Source organism: Canis aureus, chromosome 2 (genome assembly GCF_053574225.1).
Source record: "Canis aureus isolate CA01 chromosome 2, VMU_Caureus_v.1.0, whole genome shotgun sequence".
NCBI classification, from domain to species: Eukaryota; Metazoa; Chordata; class Mammalia; order Carnivora; family Canidae; genus Canis; species Canis aureus.
The window spans coordinates 43,026,453-43,052,387 of NC_135612.1; the positions used below are offsets into that span (position 1 = coordinate 43,026,453).

General features: G+C 39.3%; 1 protein-coding gene across 1 annotated transcript in view; it reads left to right on the plus strand.

The window, feature by feature from the left end:
- Positions 1 to 25,935, plus strand: part of LOC144296849 (protein FAM169B-like) — a 100,086-nt gene that overhangs the window by 53,633 nt on the left and 20,518 nt on the right. Inside the window, exons 5-6 of the mRNA XM_077870129.1 lie at positions 961 to 1,046; positions 7,997 to 8,174. Of these exons, the coding sequence (XP_077726255.1) occupies positions 961 to 1,046; positions 7,997 to 8,174 (264 nt within the window). The remainder of the gene's footprint in view (positions 1 to 960; positions 1,047 to 7,996; positions 8,175 to 25,935) is intronic.

Below are 25,935 nucleotides of genomic sequence, written 5' to 3' on the forward strand. Positions count from 1 at the left end.
GGGAGTCTGCTTCTCTCTCTCCCTCTGCCCCTCCCCCTGCTTATGCTTGTTCTCTCTCTCAAATAAAATCTTAAAAAAAAAAAAAAAAGAAAAAAGAAGGGACACCTGGGTGGCTCAGCGGCTGAGCATCTGCCTTCAGCCCAGGGCGTGATCCCCGAGTGCCGGGATCGAGTCCTACATCCGGCTCCCTGCATGGAGCTTCCTTCTCCCTCTGCCTGTATCTCTGCCTCTCTCGCTCTCTGTGTCTTTCATGAATAATAAATAAAATCTTAAGAAGAAGAAGAAGAAGAGGAAGAGGAAGAAAGAAGAAGAAGAGGAGGAGGAGGAGGAGGAGGAGGGGGAGGAGTACTACTACTACTACTACTTGGGTGGCTCAGCAGGTTAAGCATCTGCCTTCAGCTCAAGTCGTGATCCTGGGGTCCTGGGAACAAGCTCTGCATCGTTGGGCTCCCTGCTCCATGGAGGGTCTACTTCTCCCTCTCCCTCTTGATACCCCTGCTTGTGCTCTCTCTGTCAAATAAATAAATAAAATCTTTAAAAAAAAAAAAGATTCTGTGCTCAATGCCCTTTGATAATGTTGGATTGACTAAGTGGGGAGTTCTGAGTTGTGGCACATAATTGGATTTCTTGAGAAAACAATGTAATTTTTTTCCATCAAATTTGTCAGTGTTGGTGTGTAGCATTTTTTGCCCTATAGCATCAGGACACACACATCTTGTTTTGGAGGTGGCCATGGGCCACCTGTGAAGACTTCTGTGAAGACCCCTTCAGGTCAGAGTGGCCACTCTGTCCTGGTCTGTGCTGACAAAGAACTAAGCTCTAGCAATACCACCTGCTTCACCAACACAGACTTGTGTCGTTTGCACCTTCGCAGCGAGTGGTTGCATGCTTTTGAAATTGCCCCTCTGGTGGCCGGGTGGCTGCTGGCACATCATCATTTTCTCTTGGCTTTCTCTTCAGTGGTGGCTGTTTACATAAAGGAGTTCTGGTGGCCCACCGAAGATGTGCTAAGAACCTCTGATCCTGCAAGAGAAGGTCTGATGAAGGTGAGATGGTGAAAATTTATATAGATATTGCAAAACAGGTTTTAAAGTCACTAAGCTTATTAGCATTTACTAATTGAAAGTAGCCTGCTCGGGTGGATTAGTTTTCTAGTGTTGCTCTAACAGAGTTTCACAGACCACCGGGGGCAGGGGTTGGGGGGCTGAAACAACAGAAATGTATTGAGAAATACATGAGACTGTACTGTCTCACAGTCCCTGAGACTATAAGCGTGGAATCAGTGTTCTTTCTGAGGGTCATGAGGGACAATCTGTCCCCGGCCTCTGTTTTGGCTGCTGCTGGCCTCAGGCATTCCTTGACTTGTAGATAGCCTTTTTCCTGTGTCTTCACATCATCTTCCCTCGGTGTGGGTGTGTCTGTCTCTGTCCAGATCCCCCCTTTCTTTCTTTTTTAAAGATTTTATTTATTTATTCATGAGAGACACAGAGATATGCAGAGACACAGGCAGAGGGAGAAGCAAGCTCCCGGTGGGGAGCCTGATGCAGGGCTCGATCCCTGGGATCGTGTCCTGAGCCAAAGGCAAACACTCAACCACTGAACCACCCAGGTGGCTCCAGATTCCCCTTTCTATATGGACACCAATCATATTATTAGGGACCACCCTAATGACCTCATTTTCACTTGATCATCTGCAGAGACCCTTATTTCTAAATAAGTCACATTCACAGGTACTGGGTGTTAGGATTTCCAGCATCTTTCTGGGGGACCCAATTCAATCTAGAATGCCCTGCCAGGAAGGAAAATAGTAATAAATGGCCCTATGGAACAGACATCTGGCTATATGCAGATCTCTCTTACTCTCCTGAGGGTCCTCTCTTGTCTTAGTTTTATTTTATTTTATTTTTTAAAGACTTTATTTATTCATGAGAGACACACACAGAGAGGCAGAGACATAGGCAGAGGGAGAAGCAGGCTGCACATAGGGAGCCCGATGTGGGACTCAATCCCAGGACTCTAGGATTACGCCCTGAGCCAAAGGCAGACGCTTAATCCCTGAGCCACCCAGGCATCCCTCTTGTCTTAGTTTTAAAATTTAAATCCCCAGCATCTCTCTAGCGGGTAGGAAGATTCTGCTTATTATGTTCAAGTAATGTTTATTGGTACTTACTCTGAGTCAGACACTATGTTAGGTACTCGGCTATGTCCTCAGACTCCTTACAGGGATTGTCTGCTTTTAGAATCCTCAAGGTATTTCTTTTGCAGATGAAGAAATTGAGGCTGAGCCACACAGTTAGTGAGTGACTTAACTGGACACAAATTCCAGTTTCTTTGACATCAGGCCTGGAGGTTTTTGATGTGCTGTGGCTTCATAGAACAGTTCTAAAGCCAAAACCTAGGAGGATGGCAGGGGTGAGGGCAAGTGCCACAGCAGCTCCTCAGAGTCCCTATGGTGTCTTCTCCTTTGCCGTTTGGCTAGGGCAGAGGCTGAGGAGAAAGGTAATAACTTGTGAAGAATTTAGACTATTTACATCATGTCTGCCCATTTTAATTTGATTGGCATATTTATCTTAATTCTATAGAATTGGAGTTCTTCTTGGCAATCTTAAAATGATGGCTCTGTCCACAGTTGTCTGGAATTCCACTTGATCTTCCTCACTGGGACCTGTAAATACTGAATGAAATATCAATATTCTTTTGGGTTTGGTTTAGAGAATGAATTGATAACTTGTGTTTTTTCCCCTGTATCAAACAATTAAAAAAAAACAAATTCTGTTCTGTTTTTTTCCTTCACACAAGTTCATCGAAATCTAATACACATGCTGTCAATTTCATCCTTTCAAAGTATACAATTTGGTGATTTTCAGAATTTGCAGAGTTGTGCATCAGTCACCACTATTGAATTCTAGAGTGTTTTCAGCATCCCCCAAAAGAAACCTCTTACCTATCAGCAGTCACCTCTCATTTCTCTTTCCCCAGACCCTCACAAGGAATCTACTTTCTGTCTCTGTGAATTTGTCTATCCTGGACATTTCTCATTCCCAGAATCAGATAATATGTAGTCTTTTGTGTCCGCCTTCTCTCGCTGAGCATGTCTTTAAGGATCATCCACATTGTAGTGTGTCAGAATTCCATTGCTTTTTAGGATTGGATAGTATCCCACTGCATGGTTAGAGCATGTGTGTTTATCCGTGTATCTGTTAGTGGAATAATGTCACCATGAACACCTGTGTTTTTTTTTTTTTTTGTTGTTGTTGTTGTTTTAAAGATATTTATTTATTTATTCATGAGAGACACAGAGAGAGAGGCAGAGACATAGGCAGAAGGAGAAGCAGGCTCCATGCAGGGAGCCCGATGCGGGACTTGATCCCGGGACTCCAGGATCACACCCTGAGCCAAAGGCAGATGCTCAACTGCTGAGCCACCCAGGCGTCTTTCACCATGAACATCTGTGTACAAGTTTTTGTGAGTAAACGTATTTTCAATTCTGTTGGGTACATACCCAGGAGTAGAATTACAAGTCATAATGGTAATTCACTATATAACTTGTTGAGGAACGGCCAAACTGTTTTCCACAGCAGGCATACCATTTAACACCCCACTAGTAACATCTGAGGGCTTCCATCTCTCCATGTCCTCTCTGATACTTATTATTGTCTTTTTTTTTTTTTAAGAATAAAATAAGATTTAATTTTAAACAAATTCTAGGTCACAGGTGAAATCTACTGGTAAAGGATAGTTCATTAAGGTATTTAGGATATTCCAAATACTTGTTTTTTAGGTATAATAGCAGGTTCTGAAGGGGAGGCCTCCATGGTTATCTGGTTGTTACCTGGTTTGCTGAAATCCCCTAAAGCAAGAAAGGATGGAGAACTGGAGGTACTAGAATATCTCCCCAACCAACTGCCCTCCAAAAGGGGATCAATCTACAAATGAGCTAGTTATTGACAATGACATACTGTTCTTAAAGTATGTTAAAAACAAGTCTGACTAGTGATTATGAGAATGGAGATGTTTAAACATTTGATATATTACAAAGATAAGACTTTATTGCTCAGCAATTACAAGTATTCAAACATTTATTTTTCTACATAACTTACTGTGAGATGATCAATGTTAAATAAAATACTAATTTTCATCATCTGTTTCAACTTATGTCTTGTTGACCAATTCTTCGTTTTTCCTTCCAATTGCATGCCTTTGAGGCAATGAAGAATTTTAACCACAATAGTTGTGGACGAGAATATTCATCTGCAGCTACCTGTATGCTCATTACATGCAGATGTGCTCCTAGTGGTTTTATCAGAGCCATCCTCTGAGCGGTTTCTGGAAAACATCAGGACAGTCTTCATTCATCTTCACTTCATAGACTCTGTTGCACCTCGAAGAGCCCGGCGACTGGCCCACAGACACTACCACCTGGCCTGCTTGGCCGAGGTGCTTCAATCCATCGCTGGCCTCATGGAAAAGCTGTCTTTTTTTTTTTTTTTTTTTAATGCTATCCATCCTACTGGGGGGAGAAGTGCTATCTCTTGTAGTCCTGAGCTGCATTTCTCTGATGGCTAAGGGGGTTAAGCATTTTTTCATGTACTTATTGGCCATTTGTATGTCCCTTTTGGGAAAATACCTGTTAAAATCCTTGGCCTTCTTTTTGATTGGGTTATTTGACTTCTTAACTGCTGAGCTGTAAAAATTTTTCATATATTCTGGATGCCAGTCCTTATTGTGTACATTGCATATCTGATTTGCAAATACTGTTTTCCCATCTGGGGGTTTTCATACCTGTTCCCTGTCCCCAGCTTAATGAGATATATCTGACATAAATATTGTGTAAATTTATGGTATACATTGGTCTGATACACTTACATGTTGCAAAATGATTGCCGCGTTGGTGTCGGCTAACACCTGCATCCCATTACATAATTGTGATTTTTTTTTTGTAATGAGAACATTTAAGATCTACTCTCTTAGTAACTTTAATATAATACAGTACTATTAGCTATAATTACCCTGCTGTATATTAGATTCCCAGAACTTATTAATCTTAAAATTGGAAGTTTATACTTTTTGACCAATATCTTCTCTCTTCTACCTCCAGTCTCTGGTAATCACCATTCTGTTCTCTGTTCCTATGAGTTGGGCTTTTCTAAGATTCCACACGTGAGATCATGCAGTATTTGTCTTTGACTTATTTCACTTAGCATAATGCCCTCTAGTTGCATCCATATTGTTATAAACAGCAGGATGCAGGATGTTTTCAGGTCGTGTTTTAATTGACTCAATAGGTACTGTTTTGAAAAGGGTCTCCCCTCACCAGCAAATTTAACAGTGGCTTGAGAATCAGCCAATGGGTGTGGGCGACCTGGTGTACCCATTTGTGTTGATGTTTTGACCCCTTCTCACAGGTGGGCCAGAGGTATTTTAGTGGTTGGGTGAATGCCATGAGGAATCTGACTTGCTCTTTGAATAATTTATTTTTCAGAACAAGAGAGGTCACTTCTGTGTGTCAATTTTTCTGTGTTTAGATGAGGAAGACCCCAAATTTTCTGAAAATGTGGTCAATGTTGTGAACAGAAACTTGAATGTTACTTGCAGTTAATGAACCGTGTTTTAAAGATTGATCTGCCCCAACTGTCTATGGAGATAATTTCCTTCTCCATTGGTAGAATTTTGGGTCTTAGCTTTTTTTTCTTTTAATTACATTTTGTTTCTTAGCCAGCTATGTTTCATAAATTACAAAAAAAAAAAAAAAAAAAGCTTAATGTTCTTTCTGTTAATGTAATTAGTGGTCCTAATTGAGGGATTAGAACTGGATCTGTATTTTGTGTTTCCAGAAACGTTTCTAAGTCAGAATCACATGTCACACATCCCCCCTCCCCAATGAAATTGGACAAATTAAGTGCGTTTTCTTTTCTCCTTTTTCTCCTGCCAGTTTTTGATTGGATATTTCCCTTCTGCCAGATGCAATCTGCTTTTCTCTTCTGGCTTTCCTCTGAACTTTTTTGGTTTTATAAGTTGAAAAAAATAACCTCCCACATCACCCCACTCAGGTTTTGTGACCAGCTAATTATTCCTCAAGTCTGAACTTGATTTGGCTGCTACTGTCTAAGATACAAAATTGGGGCAGCTTCTTCAAGTTGAGCTTGGTGTGGTTTTCACAAAGCTTTTTCTTATTTAAGATTTGGCTCCAGATGAAGGTGAACTTTTACATTCTGGACCAATTAATAAATTTATTGGCACCGAAACACTTTGTGCCATTTGTGAGGGGGCAGCAAGCTGCCTTACTTTTAATATCAGAGCATTTGAAAACAAGTGGGATTTTTGTTTTTTTATTACCCACTCTTCCCCAAAAACAAGTGTTTTAAGGACGACTCAGGCAATCTTCTCCCTTGACCGGTGGACAAAATTGAGGCTCAGAGGGTTGGGTATTGCTAAGGATCTCCCAGCAAATCCAGGCTGAGAAGCCACAGACACAAATGATGATGATGATGATAAAAATCTAAGGATTAAGTATTCGATATAAAACTAAGTGTATTTATAATAAACTTCCCTTTTCCAAAGCCTTAGTCGTAATGGATGAAGATGCAGAAGGGAACCATGGGCTCGGCTGTAGCAGGTGCACCAGCCTGGGACTCAGAAGGCCTGGCCTATTTTGAGCCTGCCTGCCTCTGACAGAGCCCTCATCCAGCTGTCATAAGTCCTCTTTGGAATGAGGCAGGGAAATCAATAAATGTAATCACTTAACCCTCCTTGAATTTCAATTTCCTTACCTATAAATCAAAACCTCCCCGGGGAGGGGCGGAGAATCGTATGCTAGCTTGTGGGTGGAAGTCGCAGTCCATTTAATGGCATTGCTGACCTCGTGGTGATGCATAAGATGGGGTGACGAACACCCACACACTTAGGCTGTCACATAGCAGTCTTATCAGAGTAAAATCTAATAAAACAATACGGTCACTAGATCAATACTTGATTGGGTTCATCCCAAATACTACATTTAGTGCTTGCCTGTGGTTGTCCAGAGACTGCATTTAGGAGGACTCTGTGACCACATCCACGCTCAGCACATAGTGTGGGATTGATTAGTTATGTCTGCTGGGGGTGCAGGATTAGCAGGCCTTTGTTTATGCCACACATTTGCCACCTGTGGACTATACAGATGCAGAAAATTTTAAGAGACAGGAGCATGAGATCATTTTGACTTGTTAAGGCTAAAACTCTTTGTAGGCCTGACCTTGACCACACCCAGTTTCCTCACGTGTCATGACATTGTGGTGGGCAAGAAGTTGTTTTGTTTTATAGTCTTAGAACAAGATGGAGCTTGACTCTCAGTAATTCTCTGGAATTGAGACTGTAGCATGTGCTCCAAATCTATCACATCACAAGCCATTGCAAATCATTTGTTTTTGGTATAGTCATTGATCCCCCCAATTCTTTACCCTCCTTCTGAGGGCCAGAATTCTGGGGCTGGTATTAAAAATGACATATTGGGTTTATTTCTAGACCATTCAGGGGATCTGCTGAAATGGCTTGCCTCCAGTTACCCCCTGGAGGTAACTTCCTGTTTTGTGGACCTGCAATGGAATGACATCTGTGGCCCCTCTGGCCCTGCCCCTCACTCCTGGAGGCTAATGGGTGTGAAAAGCCAAGGTTGTGAAAACCTCTGTGAGAAACTTAATGATTCACATTTTGGCTCTTTAACACAGAAGAAATTGTGTGATGGTGGCACACACACCTGGCCCCAACATGTGGGTTGATTCCAAGGTCAAAATTTATCGCATGTGATTTTCCTCTCTCACTTCTTTTCTTTCTTTTCTTTTCTTTTCTTTTCTTTTCTTTTCTTTTCTTTCTTTTCTTTTCTTTTTTTTCTTTTTGTTTCTTTTCTTTTCTTTTCTTTCTTTTCTCTTCTCTTCTCTTCTCTTCTCTTTTCTTTCTTTTTTTCCTTTCCTTTCCTTTCTTTTTTTTTCTTTTCTTTCTTTTCTTCTTCCCTTCAAAGGTTCAGTCATTTGGGGAAAGGATTGTGCTTTTCATTCTGAACGTCGTTATTTTTGGAAGATTGGAGAGAAATTTGGATGACGGTGACATGTTTTTTTTACCTCACTCTGTGAAGGAGCAAGCAAAAATTCTGTGGCAGGATGGAGCAGCCGTTGGATTTTACACAACCAAAAGGAAAGGTAAGGGGCACAGGGCCCTGGGTGGGTGGGTGGCTGGTGGGGGGGCTGACTCTCTAGATGTCTACCTGCCTCCGAGGACTCCCTCAGCACAAATGTTCCTTGGAGAGAACCTTCTGGCACAGGAAGTATCACTAATTCAGTTGCCCTGTAAATAAGCCCGAGTAAACCCAATTTATGGATTTCATTTTCTCATTTCTCATTTTACTGGCAAATAGAATGAAAAGTGTGTCCTTTGGATTCCTAGCCAGTGCCATGTCCCTCATAACATGCTTATTGCTGCTAATGGTGTAAAATGACTCTGTAAAGCACAACACTCTTCATTGCTTTTCCTTAATGTTACCAATTAGCTGTCAGGAAAAATACTTTTGCTAATAGCTGACATGTGGTGCAAAAGCACACTGGATGCCAAAGTTTATAGACGTTACCTCAGAACAGGGGGAGCTCAGCCATCATAATAAGGTCGGGGTAAAATACTGGGACCTATTTTTAGGAGCTGTGATGAGAAGTGAGTGTGATACTGGGACCATTTAGCTTTGGGGATTGGTCTCTTTCTTTAAAGTCACTTTCTTTAATACCTTCTTGAGTTTTTAAAGGCTGTCAACATCTCTACTCCCAGTAGAGATGTCGTCCCTACCCTGTCCTTTTAGTTCTTATTAAGTCCTAAATTTTAGGGATGTCTGGGTGGCTCAGTGGGTGAGCATCTGCCTTTGGCTCAGGTCGTGATCCTGGGGTCCTGGGATTGAGTCCCACATTAAGCTCCCCGCAGGAAGCCTGCTTCTCCCTCTGCCTGTCTCTGCCTCTCTCTGTGTGTCTCTCTTGAATAAATAAATGAATTCTAAAAAAAAAAAGTTCTAAATTTTAGCAAGAATAAAGTTTCCCAGTGAACCACCAGGGACGTGCTGTTCTCTGGGGTTAGGTGTTTTTCCCAGGGGGATCGAAAGGCTGATTGTGGTGTCGAACTTTGTTTACACTTCGTGTTTGCTCCACCTGTTCAGGATGGAGTAAATCCATTTTTCTCCCTTGCAGTGTGAAACAACTAGTCTCCCATGCAAACAACTCCATTAGTGACATGTTAAGGTCCGTCCAGACATGTAAGTGGAAAGGTTGGTTGTGGCTGCTTTGTTCTTCCCAAGGCTGACCCAGACCTCAGAGTGGACGGAGGACCCTAAGATGTTGAGATGAGGCAGGTCAGCCTCAGTATTTAGGTTTCTGTGTCCTCTTCATTTTTGAATTCCATGAACTTGGTGGAAAGTTCTTTGAAGCTGCTTATGGGGTCCCATCATTACATCTATGAACTGATTTTTTTTTTTAACTGATTTTTTTAAGTGGCTGTTGACTTTTATTTACTCAACAGTTTATGTTGTTTAAGAAGTACCAAACCAGGGCAGCCCGGGTGGCGCAGCAGTTTGGCGCCACCTTCAGCCCAGGGTCTGATCCTGGAGACCCGGGATCTAGTCCCACGTCAGGCTCCCTGCGGGGAGCCTGCTTCTCCCTCTGCCTGTGTCTCTGCCTCTCTCTGTCTCGGTCTCTGTGTCTCTCATGAATAAATAAATAACATCTTAAAAAAAAAAGAAGTACCAAACCAGTATAAGATTAAATAAAGAAAATAAAATATATGCTTCAATATATATACATTGCCAATTAAAACTTTTTTTTGCCTTTTGTTAGATTAACTTATTTTTGGAGAGATAGAATAAAAATATTTCTGTTAGAATAAATACATACATGTTGCCACTAGCAATATATAAGAGTTCCAGCCACTCCACATCCTTGCCAATACTCGGTATTGTCAGTCTTTTTAATTTTATCTATTCTACTAGGTGGGAAGTAGCATTTAAGTTTGGTTTTAATTTGCATTTCCCTAATCGTAAACGATACTGATTATGTCTTCATGTGCTTTGTTGATGGTCACGTATCTTCTTTAAATGTCTGTTAAATATTTTAGCCCATATTTTATTGGGTTGTTTGCTTGTTGCAGTTTCTTTATATGTTATAGATGTCAGTTCTTTATCAGATATGTATTTGGAAAACATTTTCATTTTGGTACAATAGTATTTTTCAGGGAGCAGACATTTGAAATTTTGATGAAGTCTATTTTATCAGTTTACCAATTTTTATTATTATTCAAGTGAAAATATCTGCTAATTTGTGATCTTTATGAGTTCTTTAAAGTGAGTTTTAAATTTCCAGATATTCCAGATGTTTTATTTATTTATTTATTTTTGATTTCTAACTTAATTCTGTTGCAGTAAGAGAATGTAGTCTATTACATTTTAATATTTTAAGAACTATTGAGAATTGTTTAATGATCCAGTATATTGTTTGTATTGGTCGATGTTCCCTGTGGACTTAAAGGAATGTGTATGTTTCGTAGGTATTGGGTTTCATGTTCTGGAAATATTAGTTGGATGAAGGTAGTTAATAATGTTATTCAGATTTTCTACATTCTTACTGATATTTTTGTCTAGTTCTATCAATTTCTGGGGGTTTATTAAAGTCTTTATGATTGTAGATTCATCTCTCTCTCATTTTAGTTCTGTTAGTTTTTACTTTATGTGTTTTGAGGCTTTGTTATCAGTGACATCTATATTTATAATGGTTTTACCTACCTGATATATTGGCCATTTTATCGTTATGAAGTCCCAAATTATCTTCAGTAATATTTCTTGTTATGAAGTCTTTTTTATTTGATATTAATAGACACTTCATCTTTCTTATGCCTATTTTGCATGGAATATATTCTTTGTAGCTTTTTATTTTTAGTCTGTTTATGTCTTTATTATTTGAAGCATATATTTTGTTGACAGCATACAATTGGATCTTGGATTTTAAACCTTGTCTTTTGAATGGAGTGTTAGTCCATTTACGTTTAATTTTTGATGTGTTTATACTGAAGTCTCCCCCCCCCTTTTTTTAAGATTTTATTTATTTATTCATGAGAGACACAGAGAGAAGGCAGAGACACAGGCAGAAGGAGAAGCAGGCTCCTCACAGGGAGCCCAAAGTGGAACTCAATCCCGAAACTCCAGGATCATGCTCTGAGCTGAAGGCAGATGCTCAACTGCTGAGCCACCCAGGAATCCCGAGGTCTTCCCTTTTGCAGTTTGTTTTGTGTCTTCTGTTTTTTTGTTCCTCTGTTCCTCATTTATGTCTTCTTTTATTTTAATCAGATATTTTTTAGTATTTCACTTTAATTTCTCTATTGGCTTTCTAGTTCTATATTTTTGCATTTTTAAATTGTTAGTTATTGCTCCAGGAATCACATATGCATCTTAAACTTTTTCCAATTTACTTATAATTACTATAGAATTACTTCAGATAAAATATAGAAGTCTTGCAACAGTGTATTTGTATTTACCCCTCATTTTATTTACATAGTGCTCTTATTATATATTAGATCCATTTATGCTATAGATCTATTAATATTGATTTATAATTTTTAATTTAATAGTCACCTTTTAGAGGTATTAAAATAAAAAATATCGTTAAAATCTTGACTCAAATACTCACCTTTTGAATAAATTTTAATTTTTTAATTTAATCCCACTTGCCACCCAGTGTTGTTTTTCTTTCAGGCTAAAGTACTTCCCTTAGAATTTGATGTAGTGCAGTTTTGGTGGCAACAAATATCTCAGTTTTTATTTACTGAAAATATATTTTATTTCACAGTCATATTTGAAGGATAGCTTAACTGGATATAGAATTATTACTGATAGTTCCCCCCATACCCCCAGTGCTTTGAATATGTTTTTCCAGTCTTCTTGCTTTCATGATTTCTGCTGAGAAGTCAACCAGTTATTTATTGTTATTCCCTCATACATAACCCATAGGTTTCTTTGATTGCTTTAAAAAATTTCCCTTGAACTTTAGTTTTTCTTTGTAATTTGAGTGTAGTGTGTCTAGGAATGATTTTATTTTTGTTTATCTTTCTTGGGGTTTGGTAAGCTTCTTGAATCTTCAATGTTTTCTACCATATTTTGGTACTTTTTGGCCATTATTTCTTCAATTTTTAAAAAATCCTGCTTTCAGAACGCCTAGGTGACTCAGTGGTTGAGCATCTGCCTTCAGCTTGCGGCATGATCCTGGGGCTCGGGGATAGAGTTCCACATTGGGCTTTCTGCGAGGAACCTGCTTCTCTCTCTGCCTATGTCTCTGCCTCTCTCTCTCTCTCTGTGTCTTTCATGAATAAATAAATAAAATTAAAAAAATATTCCTGCTTTCATTGTTCTTTTCCTGGGATTCCAGTTAGTTGTATGTATGTTGGAGTGCTTCATAATGTCTTAAGTTTTGTCTCGGTGGTTTTGTTCATTTTTCTTCAAACATTTTTCTTTCTTTCTTGGGTAATTTCTACTGGTAGAAATCAGTTCATCTGCCATCTCCAATCTGTTGTTGAGACCACTGAAAATTTTAGTAAATGTACTTTTTAGCTCTGGAATTTATATTATTTTGTGTAGTTGCTATTTCTCTGTTGAGATTTTCTATATATTTCCCTCTAATTTTTTGAATTATTTTAATGCTTTGAATGTATTTGTAAAGCCATTTTAAGGCCTTTACAAAATCCAACATCTCAGTCTACTTAAAATCAGTTATATTGGCTACCTATTTTTTTCCCCTGAGTATGGGTCACACTTTCCTGTTTGTTTGTTTGTTTTTGTGTGTGTGTATGTGTTGAGCAGAGATAGTGTAACAACTCTAGTTGTTGTGTGTGTATGTTTTCTGAGGATTTTTAGATTTTTGATCTAGTAGCTGTTCAACTTGCCTGGATTCAAATGGCGATTGTCTCCTTTGTGATATGTAGCTACTTGACATCTGTGTGACTTCCCACGACTCCTTTTTAGCTTGGCCCTAGAAAGGTCCTCCCTGTGCCTGCAGATTTGGTCAGACAAAGATTTGGGTGTGGATTTCCTGAGGGTTTTTGTTTATTGTTGTTGTTTTTTGTTTTTATTTTGGTTTTTCTCCTGCTGGTTTGGGGTTTTGTACTTTCACTATTCAAGCCCATTTGGCTTCAGCTCTCTATCACTTGAGCTGTCTCAGCTGGGGAATGTCTGTATTTAATGAAATTATCAAAGTCTCAGATCTGATCCTGTGTGGTGCCATTTTTCAAAAGTGGATATCTCTGTGGTCTTGACTTTTTTTCTCATTGGGTTCCCTGTGGGCTCCTTCACTCATGTAGGCTAGCTGTAAGCCAGGGATGGCAATTGCTCTGAATTTGAGTCTGGTTCATTCCGTGATTGTCATACTGCCAGAACTTCCCCTTTAAATTTCCAGCTGCTTTCCTAATCCTAAATCTGATCTCTGACACCTTTACCTGGTAATGCTTCAGCTTTTCTCACCAGTGTTTTCTGTAGCTTTGGGGGTTGAGTTATACCCCATAGCCAGTAAGCTGCAAACCCACAGGTTTTACCTATTCAGTTGCAATTTTCCCTTCCTCCCCTCCCCTCCCCTCCCCTCCCCTCCCCTCCCCTCTCCTCTCCTCTCCTCTCCTTTCCTTTCCTTTCTCTCTTTTCCTTTTCCTTTTCCTTTTCCTTTCTTTCTACACCACAGGGCTTCAACTCATGACCATAAAATCAAGACCTGAGCTGAGATCAAGAGTTGGATGCTCGGGATGCCTGAGTGGCTCAGTGGTTGAGCATCTGCCTCTGGTTCAGGGCATGGCCCCAGAGTCCCAGGATGGAGTCCCGCATCAGGCTCCCCTTGAGGAGCCTCCTTCTCCCTCTGCTTATGTTTCTGCCTCTCTCTGCATCTCTCATGAATAAATAAATAAAATCTTTAAAAAAAAGTTGGATGCTCAAACAACTGAACCACCCAGGCACCCTTCCAGTTGCAATTTTCTGAAATTAAATTTTCCTCTACTCAGTGGTGTCTTTATATGATTTCTTATATTTTTTTATTTCTTTTTAAAAAAGATTTTATTTATTTACTCATGAGAGACACACAGAGAGAGGCAGAGACGTAGGTGGAGGGAGAAGTGGGCTTTCTGTGAGGAGCCTGATGCAGGACTCGATCCCAGGATCCTGGGATCATGACTGAGGCAGATGTTCAATCACTGAGCCACCCAGGTGCCTTTACATTTATTTCTTAAATAGTTACCATATGTGGGGATTTGTGTGACCATTTCCTTCCACCACCATTATCTGATGGGGATCTTGTTCAGGTATGGACCATAGAATTTTATTCCTTTCCTTCCCATCTTTTTCTATAATCAGAGAGAGAGATTTATTTTAATGAATTAAGAAATGGAAAAAAAAAGAATTAAGAAATGGTTGTAGAGCAGTGTACAAATAGTTTAAACAAAACAATTTTAGTTAGATATATTTTATTTGTATATTTTTGCTATATTTTATTATAGATATATTTTATTATATTTTACTATTTGCACAATGGTTTATGAAAAATCACTGGTGAATATGTTGGTTTAACGGACTACAGGAGGAGTTTGTAATTCAGAACAGTTAATATTTCTTCAGTCTCAGCTCTTCAGTGCTTGTCACAGCATTATGCAGTGTTTTTGTGTTGATGCTGAGGATATGGGCATAGCACGTGGCATACTTCTCAACTTTGTATCATTACAATTTTTCCTCATGAGTTTAGATTCTTTTGGTCCAGAATATCTGTTAATTTAGCTTAAGCTGGGCTACAGTGTATAATTTCATTCTAAGAGGAAAATAAAATGTGCAGATTCATCAGGGACCAGGATTAACCTATTTAAGAGTACGTAGTTTCTAAGAGCAATTTTGGCACATATTTTTAAGTATTTAAAATATTTTTCAGACAGTAAAATTGGCCCTTTTTTTGGCCATACAGTTCTATGAATTTTGACCTATGTATAGATTCATGTAAGTACAACCATAATTAAAATGCAGAATAAAAGCCACCATCCCTAAAACCTCCTTTGTGTTATCCCTAGGTATCTCCTACCCCATGGCTGCCACCTGAAACCCCTGGCAACCACTTTTTGTTTTCCATCACTATCGTTTTGTCCTGTAATGGAATCATATAGTTTGTAAGCTTTTGAGACTGACTCTTCCTTTTTTTTTTTTTTTTTAAAGATTTTATTTATTTTAGAGAGAGAGAAAGAGAGCATGAGCAGAGGGGAGGGGCAAAGAGAGAGGGGAAAATCTCAAGCAGACTCCATGCTGAGTAGAGAGCCCAACAGGGGGCTTGATCCCAGGATCCTGAGATCATGACCTGAGCTGAAATCAAGAGTCAGCTGTTCAAACGACTGAGCCACCCAGGCATCCTTAGAGACTGACTCTTTTCAATCAGCATAATGCCTTTATTCATCCAAGTCAATGTGTAGATCAGTAGTTTGTGCCTCTTTATTGCTGAGGAGCACATTTAGTTTGAAACAAGTGGGTGCCTTTGTATAGATTGAATGAGGTCTTTTCAGGTAGACTCTCTCTTTGGGAACATTTTCTTAATAGGCTGGTCTGAATTTCTCCCTTCATTTGACTGTTCAGTAATTGTCTTTCTTATGAAATATTGACACTTCAGCCATTTCACTATTTTATGTTGAAGTTCTCCCTAGATAATCAAAACTAATGAGTTTTACTTTAACTTTTGTTGTCAAATCACTAGTCCACAAAGCTGTCAGCATTCAAAGGCAGAACATACTGGACTGGTAAGTGGAGAGTTGGCCAATTTAAGGCAGAGCTGAGAAGTATTTTACTTTTGTATAAAAATCTAAAAAGAACAGCTTTGTATTTCAGATTCCTGAAAGCTCCAGCACTAATGCAAATCATAACAATGGGAGTGGCACTTAAAAGTATTAAATTAGGTGATTTGCAATCCAGACAGGCATGTGACCTGTGAGATGGCAGTGAAGCTTCAAAGTGGCCTCAGTTGCCCTGCTCATCAGGGGGTGTAGAGGGTGTGAGGGGGGCTACTGCTCTTCCCTCCCCCAGATATCCAGTGCCACAGGCACCTCCTGCAGTATGGTCCTATCAGGCAGGACCCCCTCAAGCCATCTTCTGGACTTCAACAGAAACATTAGCAGAAATGGAATGAGTTGGGGAGTTCATTCTGATTGCTGCCAGATGAGAAAGGGATTATTATTTGCGAGGAATGGAAGTCCTCTTGAAGACAGGGTATTGGAAGGTGCAGGGGGAAGTGCCTGGGATGTAGCCTGGCTTCTTTTCTTTCTTTCTTTCTTTCTTTCTTTCTTTCTTTCTTTCTTTCTTTCTTTCTTTCTTTCTTCCTTTCCTTTCCTTTCCTTTCCTTTCCTTTCCTTTCCTTTCCTTTCCTTTCCTTTCCTTTCCTTTCCTTTCCTTTCCTTTCCTTTTTTTCTTTTCTTTTCTTTTTTTTCTTTCTTCCTGGGCTCCATCCCAGGACTCCAGGATTGTGACTTGAGCTAAAGGCAGACCCTTAACCAACTGAGCAGCCTGGATTCTTATGCTGGGATGTGCACAAGCAGCTCCTACATTCTCATCCTTGCAGACCTGCTACCTTTACTCACTTATATCTCTTGCTTCTTCATGACCTTGACTTTAGTTTGCCACAATGCCCATCTGGCCTCTCCCTGTACTTGCTTTAAAGAACCAAGATATACTGTGGTCCTCATTTCACTTCATTTCAAGTCTCTCCAAAGAATCAGATTGGTCCAGCTGGCCTGTGGATTGGTTTCTTGTGGATCATGGGTCCACCTTTAGCTCAGCTGATTGTAGATGGTGGGCTAGCGTTCATGGTCCAGATATGGCCACCTAGCATTCGTTCTTTAACCGACGCTGTGGTAGGGGCAATTTTAAAGGACTGTAGGCTGGATAGACATCCCATAATAATCCATGGAAGAATCCTGTTTGTAAAGTCTCAGTCTGGCCTGGAATACTTCTGGTCAGGACCACCAGGCAGCCCTTCATTGCTGCACAGTGGAGGATGTGTAGTAGGAAAAAAATGTCTAAAAAGGCTCCTTAGGTTGGTGATAATGAGAAAACATTTGGGCAATACCACTTGAGAGTGTATACTTAGAAGAGGAACTGCTAGCTGTAGCGGAAGCACACTTCCCCAGGGGATGCACAGCTGTCTCCCAAAATGGTTGTACACATGTACATGGTCACCTGCAAAAGGTGAGCATTTTTCTTGCTCCACATCTTTATCAATATTGGTCTCATCCTGATTTTTTGCAGTTGCTGATCATGTGGTTATGAAATAATATCTTATTTTAATGCCTATTTTCTAATTGTTGCTTGTAGATAGAAATGCCATTCATCTCTTCTGTGTTGATCTTACATCCATTAACCTTGCTAAACTTTCCTTAGTTCTATAATTTGTTGATAGTTTTCTTTTGCTTTTATAATTTTTCTATATTCTGTGCCATATGGACTGGATTATGTGCAGAATATAGCACAATGTTGAGCTGGAGCAGTTCTTTCTCCTATAATCTACAAAGAAGGTGAATTACTGATACAGATTTTCTCACATTAACAACTCGAGATAAAGTCAACTTGGCCAAAGTTATTTCTTTGAACAGATAAGCTCCCTCCATACCCACTCATATTGTCCACAGCTGATTTTGTACAACTGTAGAAATGAGTGGTTGCCCCTAAAGCCTAAAGTATTTTCTGGCCGGAATTTACCGAAAAAGTTTGCCAGTGCCTATTCCAATGAATACAACTTAAATGTCTCATACTTTTTAAAAAAAATGATTCTATGCAGATGGGTGTTAGCAATACTTCTTAGTGGGAGCAAGACAGGAACATCCAGATCATTTACTAGTATTGTGAATAGATGTTCAACTGCCCCAGATTCCAAGGGAGTCTGGTTCTGACCTTGTGCATTGGGTTCATCACACACATGTAGTATGATTGTAGCAAAAGGCTAGCAAAAGTTAATGCTTCTAGCTGTTTCTGTTTTGGGTTTCCATGGGTTGGGAGTATCCCAAATATGTTTATTATTCTGAACTTAATCTCTTGGACTGCCCACTGAGACCTGAATTTGGATTTTTAGAGCAGTTATTCTCAAAATGCTTCACAGAGCCAAGTATCCGTGGCAGCCACGGTCAACATATTGTCTTTGGTATTAGCAGGACAAACCTGGAGAGGTGCTTCATAGGCCCCACAAATGCTACTTTGTGAAAGGAAATGCACTGGGAGCAGGACTGCTTTTGGCCAGGCACTTGGTTCTTTTGTGCCTTGGGACCTTGTAACTTTCCTGGTGCTCAGGTCTTAGTTCTCAAAAACAGCCGGTGGTGGGAATACACTATGACTTTTGTCTTGCCACCTGCCTGTTTTACCTTCTTCCTGACAAATCTTTCTCTTTGAAGCAGATCCACTTTCTTCCATTACTTTCTGGCTGCCTGTTGCTATCGTTTTCCCGTGGTACACCATCTGTGATTTCTGTCTTAGGTATTCCACGAATTCACTCAATGTCTTTGTGAGGTATAACCCTCCTTGTCTTTTCCTGTGTTTTGTTGGAGGTGCATATTTTTAATGGGCAGCCTGTTGGCATCCCCTTGTTTATTCTTTGGTAGGCTTTGTCTCCTTCTCTCAGAGGTTCCTTCTTCAAGTCCTCCTAGGCTGTTGAAGGCAAAGCCCTCATCATACACGTGTTATTTTATGCCCTTAATCATAATTTCATCGTAGATACCTCATTGATTATGCATCTCCTCCAGAACAGCCAGGGTAGTGAGCAGAGAAACCAGCCCCTTACAGTGATCAAAGGTAATTTGTATACTCTATTGAATTCAGTTTGTTAATATTGGTCTAAGTTTTTGTCTTATGTTCAAGAATTACTGTTATTTACCTGTTTTTCCTATTGTTAGCTATTTTTTCTTTTTCCTTAAAAGGTTAGCCTCATAAACTAAGATGGAGAATATTCTCCTTTTCTGTTCTCTGGAATGCTTTCCTTGGAAGGTTAGTAAAACTTCTATCTAAAGCCACCTGGCCTGTGGCATTCAGTGTGAGAGAGGTTTAAATCACTGATTTCATGTTTTGATGCTCATAGGACAGGTTAGTCTTTCTGTTTTTTTTTATGAGACAATTTTGGTGGTTTGTATTGTTCTAGGAATTTGTCCTTTTCGTCTGTTTTCAAGTTTATTGGTGTAGAATTATATTCTTGCCTTTGAAATCTCTGCCACATCTATAATGGTATCTTTATTTTAATTCCTAATGTGCTTGATGTATGGCGTATTCATTCTTACTTTAGCAACTCTTGACATTTTAAAGAATCCTTTATGTTGTATTTTTGTTTTCTATTTTATTAATTTCTATCCTCCTTGTCTCCTTCCCTTTATTTTCTTTGGGTTTCTCTTCTGTTCTTTTTCAGTCCTTTAAATTCTGATGCTTGGCTTATTAATTTTCAGCTTTTCTTGTTTATTTCCTATCAGAATTTATGGTAAAAATGATCTCATGCTGCTGTCAGTTTAGCCAGTTCACCCTGGTATAGCCTCATGGATTGAACATTCTGATTGGTTTGTGCTTTACCATAGTTTTGTCTGTCTGTTTTTGTTTTATCACCACCATTTTCTATGAATTGTGGTCTCCATGGATCTGTTCCTGTGACCTTTCTTTCCAGGATCAATTATCCTCAGGTAAAAGACCTTTTTGGATATTTAAATTTGCCTGAGAGATTGCATCTTTGTTTCGATTTTGAACAGTGCACATCTGGAATATGATTTAATCTTCTAAGTGTTGTTAGGTATAGACAACTTGTATAATAACTGAAGGTAACTTTGGACACAAAGCAGACAGAAAGAAGAAGAAAGGACAGGAGGTCTTGGTTCTTGGTTTAGTTCTGCCACCAGCTACTTTGGCGGTGTGGGTTGGTCTGAGTTTGCTCTGGGATCAACAGACTCACTGTAAGTTGATGAGAGGCAGTAGGGCAGTTGTTACATGGACAGAAGGGAGCCAAGCCCTTTGTTCTCTCCGTGTTTGTTGTTGTTGTTGTTGTTTGTTGACCCTGTCAACAATCTTTCTTGACCCTGTCAGCTGCCATGTCTGTAAAATGGGTATAATGAATGAGATCATTACTGGGAATCTCCCCACCATTCCATGCTATGTGATATGATTTCCTTGGATTTTATGTTCTCATTATGAGTGAAGAGTCTGTTGGCATGCAGCCAGCTCATTGCCTCTGCCCCTGTTCATAATCACATAATATTCCTATTATGGTTAATTGATAACTGTATTAAAAAGCCAATTCTCTGGCTTTGAGAATTGATTTTAAAGATTTTATTTTATTTTTGAGAGAGTGAGAGAGAGAGAGAGAGCGGGAGCGGGGGTAAGGGCAGAGGGAGAGGGAGAAGCAGACTCTGCTGCTGAGCAGAGAGTCCAGCTTGGGGCTTGATCCCAGGACTCAGGATCATGACCTGAGCTGAAGGCAGACATTTAACCTACTGAGCCATCCAGGTGCCCTGGGAATTGATTTTAGAAGATAGATTTTATTTGACCAACCTGATGATGTAATTAGCTTTTAGAAAGGACTTGTGGAGTGCTTTTGTTTCTTCTGCCCTCCCCCTCCCCAGCTTTTTATTTTGAAATAATTTTTGATTTATAGAGGATTTGCAAAGATATTTCAGAGTTCCTGTTATACCCTTCACTTACCTCCCCCTACTGGTAAATGTTTTATATGATCAGTGGTTATGTAAGTGGTCCCCAAGGTACGTGGATCAAACCTAAGAAATTAACATTGGTTAATTTTTCAGCAAGGTCCATTTTCTCTTATAGGGTTTGATCCAGGCAGGATACCACCTTGCATGTAGTTTTCAGATCTTGTTGTCTTGTTGTACTGTATGTGACCCATTTCTTCGTTCTCCTTGTCTTTCATGACCTGGACACTTTTGAGGAGTACTGGTCAGGAGATTTGTGGAATGTCCTTTAATTTAGTATGTCTGATATTTTCTCATGATTAGATTGGGATATGGGTTTGGGGGGGAAAGGGAAGTGTCCTTGTCCTCACATGCTCACATCATATGTGAAGGTATATGATACCAATATTACTATTGGCGATGCTCACTCCAGTCACTCAAGGGGGCATCTGACAGGTTTCTCCTCTGTAAAGTTACTATTTTTCCTCTTTTACACTTGGTTGTATCTTTTTCATATAATTTCAAAACAATTTTATTTTTATTATTTACCTATTTATTTAAATATTTTATTTATTTATTTTAGGGCAGCCTGGGTGGCTCAGCGGTTTAGCGCCGTTTTGAGCCCAGGGCCTGATCCTGGAGACCCGGGATCGAGTCCCATGTCAGGCTCCTTGCATAGAGCCTGCTTCTCCCTCTGCCTGTCATTCTTTCTCTCTGTCTCTGTCTCTCATGAATAAATAAAATCTTAAAAAATATATTTTATTTATTTATTTTAGAGAGAGAGAGAATATGTGAGCAGGGAGAGATGGGGAGGGAGAGTGAGGGACAAAGAATCTGAAGCAGACTCCTTGCTGGGTGTGGAGCCTGATGAGGTGCTCCATTTCACGACCCTGAGATCATGATCTGAGCTGAAACCAAAGACAGATGCTTGACCCGCTGAGCCAGTCAGGTGCCCCCAATACAGTAATTTTAGTATAATTCATTGTATCTTTTAAAAATCAATTTTGTTGAGGTATAATTTACACCCCATAAAATTTGCCAATGGGAAGTGATTTCTAAGAAACTTAGAGGGTTGTGTAACCATCACCACCGTCTAGATTTTAGATATCTACATCACCCCCAAAAAGTTGCCTGCTTGCTGTCCATCTCTGTTTCCACCCCAGCTCTAGGCAACCCCCAGTCTGCTGTCTCCATCAATTTGCCTCTCCCAGGCATTTCATCTAAATGGAATGATACAATATTTGGTCTTTTGTGTCTGGCTTGTTTTACTTAGTGTTTTTGAGGTTCATCCAAATTGTAGCAAATATTAGCTTCCTAGGGATAGAATTGTTGGGTCATCTGATAAGCATATGTTTAACTTTAAGAAACTGTCAGATTTGACAAAGTGGCTTTAACATTATACATTCCCATCAGCATTTTGTGATGGTTTCAGTTTCTCCACATCTTGTCAACACTTACTAATGCTTGTCTTCTTGACTAGAGCCATTTTTTAGTAGGTCAAAAGTAGCATTTCTTTGTGGTTTTAATTTTCATTTTCCTAATGGCTAATGATTGTCTTTTCGCTGATTATTAACCATTTGTTTGTCTTTTTTGAAGAAGTATCTGTTCAGATCATCTGTCCATTTTTAATTGGTTGTTTTTTTTTTTGTTACAAGAGTTTTTCATATAGTCTGGATAGTCATTTATATAGTCAGAAATGTGATTGGTAAACATTTTCTTCCAGTCTAATGTTGAAGTACAAAAGTTAATTTTGATGAAATCATATTTGTCAATTGATTGTGCTTCTGGTATTAAATTTAAGAACTCCCTGACTAACCTGAGGTCTTGAAGATTTTCTTCTGTTTTCTTCTGAAAGCTTTATAGTTTTAACTTCTATTTGTGCCTCAGTTCACCCTAAATTAATTTTTGTATATGATGTGAGGTAAGCATTCAACTTAATTTTTAAAAAATACCTAGTACCTTAGTAGGCTTTGTTTTTTAGGGCAGTTTTAGGTTTATAGAAAAATTGAGGACAAAGTATAGAGAGTTCTCCTCTATCCTTCCACTCTTTTACACGCTCACACACACACACACACACACACTCCTGTAATTATTAACATATTGCATTAGTGCAGTACATTTGTCAAAATTCATAAACCAGTATTGATACACCTATTAGTTGGCTAGGGCTGCTGTAACAAAATACCGCAGACTGGATGGTTCAAACAACAGAAAGTAATTTTCTCACAGTTTTTGAGACTGGAAGTCCAAGATCAGGTTTGGTTTCTTCTGAGGCCTCTCACCTTAGCTTGTAGATGCTGCTTCTGTGTCCTCACATGATCTTTCCTCTGGGTGTGCACTTCTCTGTGTGTCCAAATTTCTTCTTCTAAAGACACTCATAAGATTGGATGTGAGCTCATTCGAAATGTGAAGTCACCTCTCTTTGACTTGATCAGCACTTGAAGTCCCTGTCTCCAAATACAGCCACATTCCTAGGTACTAGGAGTTGGGCTTCAATGTAAGAATCTTGGGGAGAAACAATCCAGTACAGAAAGATGTATTATTATTGACTATAGTTTACATTAGGGTTCATTCTTTGTGTTATATTCTATGGATTTTGATGAATGTATAGTGACATTTATCTACCCTTGTAGCAACATACAGAATAGCTTCACTTCCCTAAAAATCTCTGTGTTCCTCATGTCTCCCTCCCCAGAACCCCTTGACAACCACTGATCCTTTCACTGCCTTTATGTTTCCGCCCTTTTCAGAATGTCATTAATTGGTGTAATTTTATGGTATATAGACTTTTCAGATTGGTTTTTCTCTGAGTAATATGCCTTAATATTTCTCCATGTCTTTTTGTGGCTTGATAGCTTTTTTTCTTTTTAGCCCTGAATAATATTCCATTATCTGGATGTACCATAGTTTATTTATCCATTCACATATTGAAGGATACCTTGGTGGCTTCCAAGTTTTGGCAATTATAGGTGCCATGTACATTTGTGTAGACATAAGTTCTCAACTCCTTTTGGAGCACAATTTCATGGATCATATGGTATGAATATGTTTACTCTTGTAAAAATTATCAAGCTGCCATCCAGAGTTACTGTACCATTTTGCATTCCTATCAATAGTGAATGAGAGGTCCTATTTTTCCACCAGCATTTGTTTTTGATAGTGTTCTGGAATTTGGCCACTCTATTAGGTGTGCAGTGATATCTTGTTGGTTTAATTTGCATTTACCTGATAATGTATAGTGTGGAGCATCTTTTTTTTTTTTTTTAAAGATTTTATTTATTTATTCATGAGAGAAACAGCGAGAGAGGCAGAGACACAGGCAGAGGGAGAAGCAGGCTTCATGTGGGGAACCTGATGTGGGACTTGATCCCGGAACTCCGGGATTACACCCCGAGCCAAAGGCAGGTGCTAAACCACTGAGCTACCCAGGTGTCCCTAGAGCATCTTTTGATATGCTTCCCTGCTGTATCTATACCTTCTTTGATGAGGTGTCTTTTAAAATTTTTGGCCCACTTAAAAAAAAAGATTTATTTATTCATCAGAGACACAGAGAGAGGGGCAGAGACATAGGCAGAGGGAGAAGCGGCCTCCATGTAGGGAGCCTGATGTGGGACTCAATCCTGGAACACCAATATCACGACCTGAGCCGAAGGTAGATGCTCAACCGCTGAGCTACCCAGGTGTCCCTTTGGTCCACTTTTTAATCAAATTGTTTGTTTTCTTACTGTAGAGTTTTAAAAGTTCTTTGTATATTTTGGATAACAGTCCTTTATCAGGCAAACAAGTCTTTTGGAAATACTCTTCCCCTGTTTGTGCCTTGCATTTTCATTCTTTTGACATGGTCTTTCACAGAGCAGCAAATTTTAATTTTAATGACATTCAGCTTATCAGGTTTTTTTTTTTTCATGAATAGGGCCTTTTGTGTTGTATGTAAAAATGTTATTGCTAAACCCAAGGTCATCTAGATATTCTCTTGTGTTATTTTCTAGGAGTTTTATAGTTTTGTGTTTTTCATTTATGTTTGTCATTCATTTTAAGTTAAAATTTTTGAAGTGTTTAAGGTCTGTGTCTAGATTTTGTTTTTTCATGTAGATATCCAGTTGTCTACTATCACTTACTGGGACTGTCCTTTTACCATTGACTTTACCTTTGCTCCTTTGTCAGAGATCAAGTGACTATATTTGTGTGAGTCTAATTCTGGGCTTTGTTCTATGCTAGCTTCTTCTTTCCTTAAAATTTTTTTTAAAAAAATTATTGCTATCCAGTCATCCCACTACCATTTCTTGAAAAGACTATCTTTACCTCATTTGAAAAGGGCACCTTTGTTGAAGTTCAAAGTAAAAGAGTTTATTTCTAGACTCATTTATGTTCCCCTGAAAAACATGCCTATCCTTGCACCAGTATTTCACTGACTTGTTTGCCTTGATTTTATTTTATTTTATTTTATTTTATTTTATTTTTTTTATTTTTTATTTATTTATTTTTTAATTTATTTTTTTATTGGTGTTCAATTTACTATCATACAGAATAACACCCAGTGCCCGTCACCCATTCACTCCCACCCCCCGCCCTCCTCCCCTTCTACCACCCCTAGTTCGTTTCCCAGAGTTAGCAGTCTTTATGTTCTGTCTCCCTTTCTGATATTTCCCACACATTTCTTCTCCCTTCCCTTATTTTCCCTTTCACTATTATTTATATTCCCCAAATGAATGAGAACATATGTTTGTCCTTCTCCGACTGACTTACTTCACTCAGCATAATACCCTCCAGTTCCATCCACGTTGAAGCAAATGGTGGGTATTTGTCATTTCTAATAGCTGAGTAATATTCCATTGTATACATAAACCACATCTTCTTTATCCATTCATCTTTCGTTGGACACCGAGGCTCCTTCCACAGTTTGGCTATCGTGGCCATTGCTGCTAGAAACATCGGGGTGCAGGTGTCCCGGCGTTTCATTGCATTTGTATCTTTGGAGTAAATCCCCAACAGTGCAATTGCTGGGTCGTAGGGCAGGTCTATTTTTAACTCTTTGAGGAACCTCCACACAGTTTTCCAGAGTGGCTGCACCAGTTCACATTCCCACCAACAGTGTAAGAGGGTTCCCTTTTCTCCGCATCCTCTCCAACATTTGTTGTTTCCTGCCTTGTTAATTTTCCCCATTCTCACTGGTGTGAGGTGGTATCTCATTGTAGTTTTGATTTGTATTTCCCTGATGGCAAGTGATGCAGAGCATTTTCT